This window comes from Telmatherina bonti (assembly GCF_933228915.1).
Source record: "Telmatherina bonti genome assembly, chromosome: 24".
In the NCBI taxonomy this organism is placed as follows: Eukaryota; Metazoa; Chordata; class Actinopteri; order Atheriniformes; family Telmatherinidae; genus Telmatherina; species Telmatherina bonti.
Genome location: NC_136633.1, coordinates 27,890,244 through 27,903,549, shown reverse-complemented (window position 1 = coordinate 27,903,549; position 13,306 = coordinate 27,890,244). Strand labels below are relative to the sequence as shown.

General features: G+C 42.6%; 1 protein-coding gene across 1 annotated transcript in view; it reads left to right on the top strand.

The window, feature by feature from the left end:
- LOC306774166 (ATP-binding cassette sub-family C member 4-like) overlaps window positions 1-13,306 on the top strand; it is a gene marked incomplete at its 3' end in the record, with an annotated part of 47,205 nt that overhangs the window by 12,910 nt on the left and 20,989 nt on the right. The window contains exons 6-10 of the mRNA XM_079264146.1: window positions 1,290-1,453; window positions 1,537-1,662; window positions 8,246-8,495; window positions 10,252-10,362; window positions 10,448-10,639. Of these exons, the coding sequence (XP_079120272.1) occupies window positions 1,290-1,453; window positions 1,537-1,662; window positions 8,246-8,495; window positions 10,252-10,362; window positions 10,448-10,639 (843 nt within the window). The remainder of the gene's footprint in view (window positions 1-1,289; window positions 1,454-1,536; window positions 1,663-8,245; window positions 8,496-10,251; window positions 10,363-10,447; window positions 10,640-13,306) is intronic.

The window sequence follows — 13,306 nt, the reverse complement described above, 5'->3', positions numbered from 1 at the left end:
ATTTAACTTCAGCTAAGACATCACAGAAGTTGCATACAACATTGGGAACAGGTAACACTACATGTACAGCTTTGTTACCAACATTTTCAGATCAAATATTATACAGGAAAGAAAACTGAAATACTGCAGATGAGTTTGTTGCCAGAATTGAGAGGATTCTCTAACCTTTTGTTACTCCACAACCAACAGTACATGAATTAAACACAAAACACTGAAAATTACAGCACAGCAAATTCTATGGTTCTTATCATTACTCCAAGCTGATGTACAGTGAACCAGTTAGCATAGGACACGATTAGCTTTAAGCTAGTTCATTCAACTCGGCATATGGCTAACAGTTGCCACAGAACTTTATTACATTTAAATATTCAATTTCACAAAACAACAAGACCATATTTAATATTTGCTTTTTAGAACTCAGATTACAATTAAAAGGGGTTCTCACCTGATAAGGGAAGAATTTGTTATAAAATACACGGACAGCAGCTTTCCTTGGCTCCTGCATGTATTTACCTGAAGCTAGGAAGCGGTGTCTCGTTTTACAGCTCCCCCTGCTGGCGTCTCCTGGTAACTGTTTTAATTCCCTTCTGTATTAATTCAGAACAAACAACATTTGGAAACATCTTGTAAATAAAACTTCTAATGAACAGTTCAACTTAAAATGTGGCCTGATAAAGTCATTCAATGTCTAATTGACATGTTAAAAAATACAGTCCTTCACACTTGCCCCCAGCGGTGAACAGGGAGTGTGACCCGCCTCATGGACTCAGCTGTTGTTGATCTTAGAGAAACGTAACAACAGAGCCCGGCACCAAACAAAGACCCGAAACCAAGACAGGAACTCTAGCAGTAACTCTCCTAGCCGACTGAACCACCACGCTTAAAATCAGTGCTTGTTCCTGTCAGACTTTCCATCAATCAGAGAGCTTAAACTGACGGTAACGTCCAATCAGGAGCAGCCAAAGATCAACAAGTGATGAGAAAAGCAGGAAAATAATGATCCTCTATGGCTGGAATAAAGCCAGGAAGATGTTTGGGATGCAGCTGAGGTGGAGGTGCTGCAGTGAGGATAGCAGGTAGATAGTAGCAGGAAGACGTGTGGAAACATGGAAACTGTGTGTGTGTGTGTGTGTGTGTGTGTGTGTGTGTGTGTGTTTCAGACGTGACAGAATGATGTGCAGATGAGCATGTTTACTAGGAATAAAATAATTCCGTCTATGTGAGGTTTTACAAAACAGGGCAAGAGTTTTAAAGGTGAATTGTTAAATCAGTGCATCAATGTATTGTAGATTATACTGAACCTGCACTACCTGTGGGTGGGACCTCTTCAAGCAGTGGTCATCATGGTCTTCCTGTGGTACGAGATCGGCCCGGCGTGCCTGGCGGGCATGGCCGTGATTGCGCTCATGATGCCTCTGCAGACCTGGTTTGGAAAACTCTTCGGCACCTTTAGGCAAGAAACTGACAGACCTGATTTCTCATGTGAAGCAGAAATGTTCCCTTGTTGGAAAACCGGCATGTTTCGGATGTTTTTAGGAGCAGAACGGCCATCATTACTGACAGCAGAATCCGTGTGATGAACGAAGTGGTGTCCGGCATCAGGATAATAAAGATGTACGCCTGGGAGAAAGCATTCTCCGCTCTGGTTACTGAAATCAGAAGGTAAGACATAAAAGCTGTTCCTGTATTTAGGAACAGGCATACTAGTATCATACTGGGAGGGATAAAATAGGATACAGACTACCATGTGTCATATTCCATTTTTATCCCAGTTCAGATCATGTGTACACCTGCTACTTAACCTCAGAGCTAAAATGTACATTTTACAGCCAGCCAGAGGCAGATCTTCAAACTCATGTTCCTTCTAATTAAATCAATCCATCTGCAGTCTCATTATCCTGTCAGACGTGACCAAATGCAGATTTTTTCCATCTTTCCTCTGGGATGACAGCGCGGAAGGCAGGAGGAGGTTTTACCCACATTAAACTGTCAGTTTCATTTACTGTAAAACACGACGAGCAACAAGTCAGTCACAGCAGGAGTGAAAAGTTGAAAAGAAAAATGATCAAATCTCAATTTTACCTGAAATTAATGTGATTTTTCAGCAAGTTTCAGAAGAAAACCACTCTATCGGGTCCACATTGCTTGGACTGGGTTGGACGCCATTTTATTCTGTAGAACTGCCCTCTTATTGGCATACAGCGAACGCATCGTCATATGATGTGAGCTTTGTGACATGGTGCATCATCCTGCTGGAAGTTTCCATCAGAAGATGCTACACTGTGTTCAGAAAGGGATGGACATGGTCAGCAGCAGGACTCAGGCAGGCTGTGCTGGTTAAAGCACGCCACGCCGTGCTAATGCTAAATGCTAAATGCTAAATGCTAAGTGGGCCCAGCAGTTGTCATGACTTTTAGTCCTAAAACAATATTTTCAGCATCGGAGAGGGTGCATCTCCTTTGTGTTTTTACTTTTTGCTGTTTCAGATGAATTGTTGGTGAAGTTCTGTGAATCTGAGTGGAAAATGACAAATTCAAGCTCTTGCAGAGCGTTTGATTGGAAAACTGTAGATTTTCATTTCCTCTGTGGCTCACAAAGCAAATCATTTTCATGTATTTTGGATGTATCTGACTAAAATGCTTTTGGACACTTGTCTATGCAGAATTTCCTCATATTTTCTACAGAAACTTTTGTTTTGTTGGGGAGGAACTGGGTTTAGGGGGTTTAAACAGCTTTGCAACATTAAAGAGAAATATTTGTTTGGGATTGTTGGCATTGCAACAAGAAACACAGTCACAAACCCAAAGTCCTGCGTAGAGAAGAATGGAAGAAAATAAGGACATGTTTGAAATGAAAACTGGACAGATAGCTACAGACAGATGGATTCAAAGCTTTACTCTGGTTTCTGTCCAACGAACATTTAGCTGCGTGTTACAAGGCTTTCCCCATGTCACTAAACATTTAACTCAAAGATATGGCCACATTAAGCATATGAACAAACTTACTGCCGTCTTTGTTTCACAGTAAAGGGAGAAATTACACATCAGCTTACAATATTAAACAACCTGACCTTGTTTATTAACCTGAAAAATGCGTAACAAATAGAATAAAACTGCCGAAAGGTTAAACTAAAGAGGCTTATAAGACCAATTCACTGGTCTATACTCACAATGTTTCTTCAAGACAAAAACGTTTTGGAAAGCATGAACATGGCTGAACTGCTCTGTGAAGTAACGTGAGTTACTTCCTGTTTCGAAACACCCAAACTTCCTTTCAAAGTAAGAGCTCAGAGGGTTTTACTATCAACAACCACCAGGTGGCACTACAATACAAATACGTCATGACAAAAAGAATCACTTTTTCTTTGTGGTATCAACCGAAGTCTTTAAAAAAAAAATTATCTTTATTTAGACTTCAGCAAGTTTTTTTCTTTTGTTTCTGTAACCTTTTGTTGGTCAAATGGCCATAATTGATCACTTGATTTGACATACGAAAAGCCGCTGCTGGCTGCCTGGTACATGCTGCTTGCTACATGCCACGTGCTACATGTTGCATGCTGCATTCTAGTTGCTACATGCTATGTGCTACATGCTACAGGTTGCATGCTACGTGCTACATACTACGTGCTACATGCTACAGGTTACATGCTACGAATTGCATGCTGCGTGCTCCATGCTACATCCTGCATTCTAGTTGCTACATGCTACGTGTTGCATACTATGTGCTGTATTCTAGTTGCTACATGATAAGTTCTACATGCTACGTGCTGCATTCTAGTTGCTAAATGCTACATGGCACATGCTACATGCTGCATTCTAGTTGCTACATGCTACGTGTTGCATACTATGTGCTGTATTCTAGTTGCTACATGCTAAGTTCTACATGCTACGTGCTGCATTCTAGTTGCTAAATGCTACATGGCACATGCTACATACTGTCTGCTACATGTTGCAAGCTGCATGCTATGTGCTACATGTTGCATGCTACATACTGTGTGTTACGTGCTGCATGCTATGCGCTATGTGCTGCCTGCTACGTGTTGCATGCTGCGTGCTACATGCTACGTGTTGCATGCTACATGCTACATACTGTGTGTTACGTGCTGCATGCTACGCGCTATGTGCTGCCTGCTACGTGTTGCATGCTGCGTGCTACATGCTACGTGTTGCATGCTACATGCTACATTCGGTGTGTTACGTGCTGCATGTAACGTGCTGCATTTTAGTTGCTATGCACTACATGCTACGTGCTGCCGGCTACGTGCTGCATGCTAAATGCTACGTGCTGTGTTTCTTCTAAAACGGCAAAAAATAAATGCGCAAAGAAAAAAAACTAAATAAAAAGGAGCCAACAAATGAGCTGTTCATAATTGCTAAATAATACTAAGGTAGAGGCTCTGAATGATGCTAAATTAAAAGCCATTTAGGGTCCAAAAGAGCTGAAAAGATGTGATTAGCAGATAGCTCATTTGTTTTATTCAGTTGAACAGGTGGACCTGTTAAAGGTGCTGTAATGAAGATATTTAAGGAGGTTTTAAGCTATAAAATGAACCTTTTCTTTAAAAGCCTGGTGTGTGATCCTCCCTGAAATGATTAGTCCCTAAGTACTTTTACAGTCATGATTGAAATTTAAACCCTGCATCAGCAGGATTGACTGAAACGGATCATTGCACAGAACTTAACAAGTTCTTGGATTCCCTGAAGTTGCTGAATTGTGTGTTGGAGCAGGGAAGCATCTAAAACTCTCAGAGCAGCGGGTCAGACTTGTGCTCCCTATCGCCCCACACCTAAAATAAAACAAGAAATGATCAATACTGAGAAACAAAATGTGTTACTGGCGGGAGCAGAATTGAAGATTGCATACTGTACAAATGGAAAAAAGTGTGCCACAAACAGTTTCAGGATAAATATGATGATCCACTAACGGGTCCAGGTTGCTACGGGGGCGGTTTGGTTGGCTAAAACCTGCCGTTTGCTGTGTTTCTACAGCCAGTTGTACCGCTGTAGGCCGCTATATACGTCAGCTGTCTATTCATGATGGCGAGACCCTTCCTCAAGTTATAACGGAACATGAGACATAAACAAGAGAATCATGGATGTCCAGCAGTTTTTCATTCTTCTCGACATAAATCCACCGTATATTTAAATATGAGTTGAGACTTTGCCTTCAGGGCTCATTCCTTCAGCCAATCAGTGGATTGGAGCGCGTGAAGCTTCAATCTTTAGCGTAAGACCCTGATGGAAGGATTCCAGAAATGTGGGACTGTTCAGGTTGGATGTTCTGGGACCCTTCCCAGTTTCTTCCTGTGGAAATGCAAAAGAAATAAAAAGGCTATAAAAAGTTTACTGAAGTGGACCCACTGGTGAAATAAGGCTGAAAGCTCTATCTGAACATTATCTCTGCAAAGACCATCAAGGGAAGGAGAACTCAATAAAGCTTTATGATGGTTCAGACGAGGTCTTTATAATGGACATTTTGGCCCATTTTGGGATCATTGCTTCCATCCTCATCCTGTCTCTTCTCTGAGATCTCTCCAGCCAGTAAAAGTCGGTCTAAGACAAGAGGTAAGACTTGTCTTACTTCTTGCTTGGTTTAGTTGTCTCTCTTTTCCTGTCTTCCTCTGAATCAGCCAGTTACGGTGCATGTTGCCAGTACGTTCATACCCAGTAAGCCGGTGCCGGGAAATGCAGCACTGCTTTCCCGTGATGCTCCAGACTTGAACTCAATGTGGTTTTTCAGCCTGAAGATGCTGCAGGGCAACAACGGCTTCAGGAATGTACGTAATGGTGTTGTGACACCAAAACGAGTCAGAAGTAGTTTTTTAAGGTTGGAAAGTTACCTGGAGCTACGTTAACCATGTATTACTGAACCATGCTTAATTATGATGTTACTCTGAGACATGGAATGAGCTGGTCTTTAGCCACAGTACTGATTTAGCTTTTCACTGATTCACAGCGCTTTAAGTGGAACAAAATAAGTGGTGGTTCTCCCTTAATGACTAGCTGCCAGTTTGTTGTGCAAATATGGGACAAAAACATGGACGATACTTACTTGTAGATCTTTACATTAATCTGTAGATTAATAGTTTTATAGCACAGAAATGACAAAAAATAAACACAGCAAGTTCTAAATCCAATCCACATTTGCCAGATTCAAAGTATCATGGAGACACTTTTATGAACTTCAAGCCTCATTGCTGGACATTAAAAATAACACTGAAAAATAAATACAGAAACTTAAAGTTCATTAACCCTTTCATGCATGAATTAATAATAAAACAATGCAACATTTTTAAAATACAGTATTTTACTTTTTTGTGAGATATTTAGATTTTTTTTATGATTTATTTTAATGTACTCTACAAAATAGTTCTAAAATAACATATAATCATAATTATTTTATGTAAATCTTCTATATAATATAGCTGTACCATTTTCTTTTCCTATTTATTGCAAAGACAAAGCTGCATAATTACATTACATTCAATTATATCATACATTTATTTATTCTCCAGTGAGTGGAAACATATTGGATGACTCACTAACATTCACTGAAGTGGTTTATTTACAAAAATGCCCTCCTCATTTATGAATATGCAAGAAAAAAGCTTGTAAATAGGTGTCCACTACAGGGTCACTATGCATGAAAGGGTTAAAAACAAAAAAAGTTCTACATGTAGACTTATTTAGCTTATTACCAGACTAATTTAACAGAGTATTACTATTACACTATGCAATGTACGCTGTAAAAAATAGTCCCTGTATGCAATGTACGCTGTAAAAAATAGTCCCTGTATGCACTGTACGCTGTAAAAAATAGTCCCTGTATGCAATGTACGCTGTAAAAAATAGTCCCTGTATGCTATTTACGCTGTAAAAAATAGTCTTGGGATGCAAAGGGATAGAATTTTAAACTGGCAATACTGCGTACTGCTGCGTACCGGCCCACTTAAAGCACTGCTGATTCAGTAAAACTCTAGTTGTTCGGTAATAAATAACAGGAGCATGTGGTAAAACACTGAGTAACACATCAAGCAGCTTTTAAAAAGCTGCGTGGAAATAGTGGAATTATTTAGCTGTGCTCCACGTCTTCGAGTTTTTGCACATTAGTGAAAAAGAAGTGAAAATAAAGAGATTCAATAGCTTAATGTTTATGTTTATTTATGTAATCCGGTTGACTTTTTGTACATGTGAACAGCCTCGTATGAACAGAGAGGGAATGTGTTGGATTTAACTTTTCTGTCAGATTTCTTTCATGTTTGGTAGATTGAATCCACAGCCATGTGTTTAAAAGTTACCTTTGGTGTGTTGTTGGTGCTTAAAAAGGTTAAAATTTGGTGTTTCAGGGAGAGATTTAGTTTCATGGTAGAGGTCAAGACAAGTGGCTTTTTTTCAGCGCTACTTAAAAACACACACCCGTCCAGCAGAATAAAAATGTAAGAAACAGGTCTTTAACACCTGCTTTTATATTTTTATCCAGTTTTAGCAGCTTCATATGAGGGGAAAGTGAAGAAGGGTCGACAGCGGGGGTTCTGCGAATGCTACAAGGTCAAACGTAAACAACTTTAGTCCTTTTTTCCCATTGAAATTCAGAAATTCCGTCATTCACATTGTTTATGCGTGAATGGAAGATTAAACTGACCAACCAAAGCAGATGACAAATGGATGGAGACGTGGTATTTCCTCAGAGTTGTGCCCAAAGGCAGAGTACACAGAGAAGTAGCGGCCCAAGAACAGAGCCTGGTGGCACTTCTGGAAGTAAAATCATCAATTCAGACAAACTATTTCCAGAAAAGTCAGCTCTAAACCTCTGGAGTGTTTCACTCATGATGGATCTGGTGGTCCACAGTGTCAAAGGCAACTGCTGGCTGTAAAAGTACAAGCAGTTAAAGTTCATGTCGTTAAGTCTCCTGCAGGAATCAAACTAAAAGCCCATTTATGGTCGACTCGAAGCAGAATACGCAGACAGACGGGCAGTTTGTGGTTTTCTTCTTCCTCTGGTGTTTTCAGACGGTTGTAAGCAACTTTATAGTTAGTAGTATCACCGTTACCGGTGTTAAAATGTAGAATTGAACTCTGAACTCGGCTCTGCCCCCTAGTGGATGGACTGACTTAACCATGGCAACATAGACAACACATGGAAGCGTGTCAACATTTGAAACTGACGTCTACATTTCCGTTCGTAGAAACAGCTCATTAGACGACTTAAAAAGTCCTCAAAGATGTTTTTATTTTTTTATTTACAGGAAAGAAATCAGTCAGATATTGAAGAGCTCCTACCTACGAGGGCTCAACATGGCTTCCTTCTTCGCCAGCAGCAAGATCACCGTCTTCATCACCTTCACCGTCTACGCTGTCCTGGGCAACCCCATCACTGCCAGCAGCATCTTCGTCACCGTGTCCCTCTACGGTACCATAAAGCTCACAGTCGCCCTGTTCTTTCCTCAGGCCATCGAGAAGATGTCTGAGACCTTAGTGAGCATTCACAGGATCGAGGTAAATCTGGCCTCGGTTTGAAGTGAAATATGTTGACTATAAGCTGCGTTTTCGTTACATCTACAATTACTTAAAAACTGAATACCCCCCCCCCCCAAAAAAAAAAAAACCGCAAATGGAAACACCTACATTTTAAGATAAGACTTAAATATCACTAAAAAGATTGCACGCTCTCATGATGCGGTTTTGACACAGAATCATTTTGTAAAGTGGGATGGAAACAATGTATTTTTGCATTTAGTGTCCCCGGATGTGGCGTGGGGGGGTCATTTGACCAGTTAATGTCCAGTGAAGGTGGCGCAGTGCGGAACAAACAGCGAATCTCAGAGTTTTAGAAAATAAACTGAGGTAGAAAAGCTTCAAGGTCCTGCCTTAAGTGGAGGAGTTTAAATATCTCAGGGTCTGGTTCACAAGTGAGGGAAGGATGGAGCGTGAGATCAATAGACGGATCGGTGCGGCGTCTGCAGTAATGCGGACTCTGTGCCGGTCTGTCGTGGTGAAGAAGGAGCTGAGCCAGAAGGCGAAGCTCTCGATTTACCAGTCGATCTACGTTCCTACCCTCACCTATGGTCATGAGCTGTGGGTCGTGACCGAAAGAAGGAGATCTCGTATACAGGCGGCTGAAATGAGTTTCCTCCGCAGGGTGGCCGGGCTCTCCCTTAGAGATAGGGTGAGGAGCTCGGTCATCCGGGAGGAGATCAGAGTAGAGCCGCTGCTCCTTCCCATCAAGAGCAACCAGTTGAGGTGGCTCGGGCATCTGGTCAGGATGCCTCCTGGACCTCCCTGGTGAGGTGTTCCAGGCACGTCCCTCTGGGAGGAGACCCCGTGAAGACCCAGGACACGCTGGAGGGATTACATCTCTCGGCTGGCCTGGGAACGCCTCGGGATCCTCCTGCAGAGTTGGCAAATGTGGCTGGGGAGAGGGAAGTCTGGGCTTCCCTGCTTAGGCTGCTGCCCCCGCGACCCGACCCCGGATAAGCGGCAGAAGATGGATGGATGAGCTTCAAAAAGCCGAAGCAAATTCTCAGCAGATGTAAATCCATTTATGAAGTAAACTCGTGAAATGGACTAAGTGATGATTTAAAAAACAATCATAAGGATTTTTTATTTGATAAACATAGAAAAAGAAAACAAATAATACTTGACTTTGTTGTTTTAATTTAGTCTTCTGACTGATGATTCGGTATGTAAGGTTTGCTATGTAGTTGTACAAAACAAAAGACTGTAAATAAGGAGTAGTATCTAAATAAGCCTTGGGCTTCCTACTGCTCCTTCTTATGAGGTAAACTGTTATGTGAATTTTTGTTCTTCTACTGTATATGTGTTCGAGATAAATAAAAAAAAAATTCTCTGCAGAAGTAGGAAACCCCGAAATGACGCTACGTGGCTAGCTCGCATTAGCCGCCAGAGATTTTACAAGAATTGAGGCTAATGCGCCAAACAACTGTTGTTTGTCAAAACTTACAAATATGACTTATTTTGTGTTGAAAAGGCAGGTTTTATCTGACAGGTGTCTCAGCGAGCTGTTATTGTTACTCCTGAGGGTTTCTGTCACTAGATCTGTTCCAGCACGAGCCTTGCATGATCACGAGGTCACGTTTGTCCTGAGGGTGTAGTCAGCACTCGGCTGTACAACCAAGAAGTCATTTGTCACAAGTGTGTGTTTCTTCCACAGCTGGGATGACATAACAGCACCTTATCTGATCTTTTAGGTTACAGCTGCAGAGACAAGAGATAACATCTTTAACAAGCAAAGCTGCGAGTTCCTCCTTACAAAACTCTGGACTCCCCGTCTCTGCAGGATGTTTCTGTAAGGGCAAAATCACATCAACTTCTGGCTGTAATTGGACCAGTGGGGGGTGGAAAGGTCAGGACAGCGGCGGCTGTAAACCACATTACGTCCCAGAGTCCCTTTCTAACTGGCATGTCCGTAACTTCCGTGTTCCCTCCAGTCGTCCCTGCTGAGCGCCATCCTGGGAGAGCTGCCTCGCGACTCGGGGACGCTGACGGTGAAAGGTCAGCTGACCTACGCGTCCCAGCAGCCCTGGGTCTTCCCTGGAAGCATCCGCAGTAACATCTTGTTTGGGAGGGAACTGAATCCCAAGAAGTACGAGAGAGTCCTCAGAGCCTGCGCTCTGAAGAGGGTGAGGTTTTTATCAGCTACCCAGTACAGGAAGAGCTTCGCCAGACAGCAGACATGTTGGGGTCTAATCTGGGCTACTTCTGGCTCGAATGGCTCAGTTACTGCACTGTGTTTAGATAAAGACACAGATTATTCCTCCAGAGTCTGTGTGAATGACTGTGTGTCCATATAATATCCATAAAACACTTTGAGCTGCTTCATGTGTGTAAAGTGCTGTACAAATACATTTTGATTTGATTTGATGTGGTAAACTGGGACGAAGTTTAACAAAGAAGCTGGAATCGTTGGGAAAAGATGGAATATGGTGGAAATTCTTCATGTCGGTGTGATCTGGTTGTCATGGTGAAACAAACCAGGCGAGAGTTAAAGAAATATGTCTTACTCTTCTGTTTCATGGAGGAAAGTTTTTATGGCGAGGGAGGTTTATAGTGAACCATTAATGAAATGAAATGTCTGTTTGTGAGGTAGTCATAGATCCAGGTGGTTGTGGAGGTATCCACCTGGAATTTATGGAGCTTCTCACATAACAAAGCAGGCTGAATGGTATTAAAAGCACTTGAGAAAATGAAAGAACATGACCCTCAGAGTGCTGCCTGAATGGTCCAGATGAGAGTGTGCTCTCTGGAGCAGGTATATGATGGCATCTTCAACCCCAAGTCCATTACAATATGCAAACTGGAATGGGTCCTGAAAGGTGTTTACTTGCTTGTTGAGGTGAGCCAGTAAGAGTCTCTCCAGGACTTTCATGATGTGAGATGTCAGGGCAACTGGTCTGTAGTCACTTGGTTCAGCTGGTTGTGTTTTTTTAGGCACTGGAACAAGGCAGGAGGTTTTCCACAGCACTGGGACTCTATTTTGTCTCAGACTGGTGTTGAAAAGGTGCTGGAGAATCGGACATAGTTGTTCTGAGCAGGTCTTGAGAACTCTGGGACTGACACCATCTGGACCTGCAGCCTTGTTCTGGTTCAGTTTCTCAAGTTGCTTCTTAACCTGATTGCAGGAGACAAACAAGGTGGAGGTCTCAGGATGTCCTGATGTGGAGGGAGATGAAGCTGTGTTCTGGTCCATGACTGAGCTGCAGGGTGACAGATTGGAGGCGTGACAGGAAAGCAGTGGGCTTATGGAGGGTGTGTGGTCTGTTGGGCTGGAGGTAGGGGGTGAACTGACCCTGTTGAAGAATATGTTCAGCTCATTAGCTCTGTCCAGACCTCCATCAGGCTGGTCCCCCTTTAACTTGAAGCCGGTGATCTTCTTCATTCCAGACCACACATCCCTCAGGTTATTCTGCTGGAGCTGACTTTCTAACTTCTTCCTGTAGTCCTCCTTGCACTTCTTAGTTTGTGTTTTAAGTTGTTTTTGTGTTGCCCTCAATAACTCCCTGTCTCCATCCCTGAAGGCTTTCTTTTTGATGTTCAGCAGCTTTTTCAGGTCACTGGTGATCCAGGGTTTGTTATTGGGGAAGCACCTCACTGTTCTTGTTGGGACGATGCTGTCCACACAGAAGTTTATGTAATCTGTCACACACTCAGTCATGGCATTGATGTCGTCTCCATGAGGTTCACAGAGGACGTTCCAGTCTGTAGCCTCAAAGCCTCCTCTAAGAGCATCTTCAGCTTCAGCAGACCAGATTTTGATAGTCTTTGTGATGACTGGTTGCTGCTGAACGATGGGCTTGTAGGTGGAGGTGAGAAGAACCAGATTATGGTCAGATCTTCCTAAAGGAGGCAGGGCAGAACAACTGGATCCATTATTCATATTTGCATAAAATAAGTCCAACATCTTATTTTCTCTGCTGGAGCAGCTGACAAACTGCTGGAATGTTGGTAGAGTTGCAGAGAGGGAGACGTTGTTGAAGTCTCCGGAGATCACCATGAATGAGTTTGGATGCTGTGTTTGTAGCCGAGCAACGACGGAGCTGATGACGTCACAGGCTGTGTCTGGTGCGGTACCAGGTATTATATAAACCGCTACCAGAATAACACAGGTAAACTCTCTGGGTAAATAATATGGACGGAAGCTCACAGCTAACAGTTCCATGTCCCTTGTGCATATCTTCTCCTTGACAGTAACATGTCCAGGATGACACCAATGCTGGTTAACCAGCACTGCAATTCCACCACCCTTTAGCTTTCCGCTGTGTTGTCTACTGCGGTCTGCACGTTTTAAAGCCCGGTACAGACACATTACAGTCAGGGATGTGTTCATGCAGCCATGTCTCGGTGAAGCACATAATACTGCACTCTCTGTATTCTTTCTGAGACCTTGTTAGCATCTCCAGCTCGTCCGTTTTGTTAGCTAGCGATCTCACATTATCCATGACGACGGTCGGGAGAAATGGTTTAAATCTCCATCTCTTTCTCCTCTGTCTCACTCCTGCTCTGCATCCTCTTCTCTTTCTTTTTCAACTCTATTGGGATTTGATGTGTTGTTTTGCTGATAATCCTGATTTGGGAGAGGTTAATCAGTTGATCCCGATTGTAAACAAGTCTTTCATTGCCATGGAGACTCATCATGACAGAGCCACAAATATGCAGAAAAATCTCCCTTGCAGCACAACCTCCGAACCGGCATGAAATCCTCAGAAAAGATTTGAATCTTCTCTTCTCTTCTCTTCTCTTCTCTTCTCTTCTCTTCTCTTCTCTTCTCTTCTCTTCTCTTCTCTTCTCTT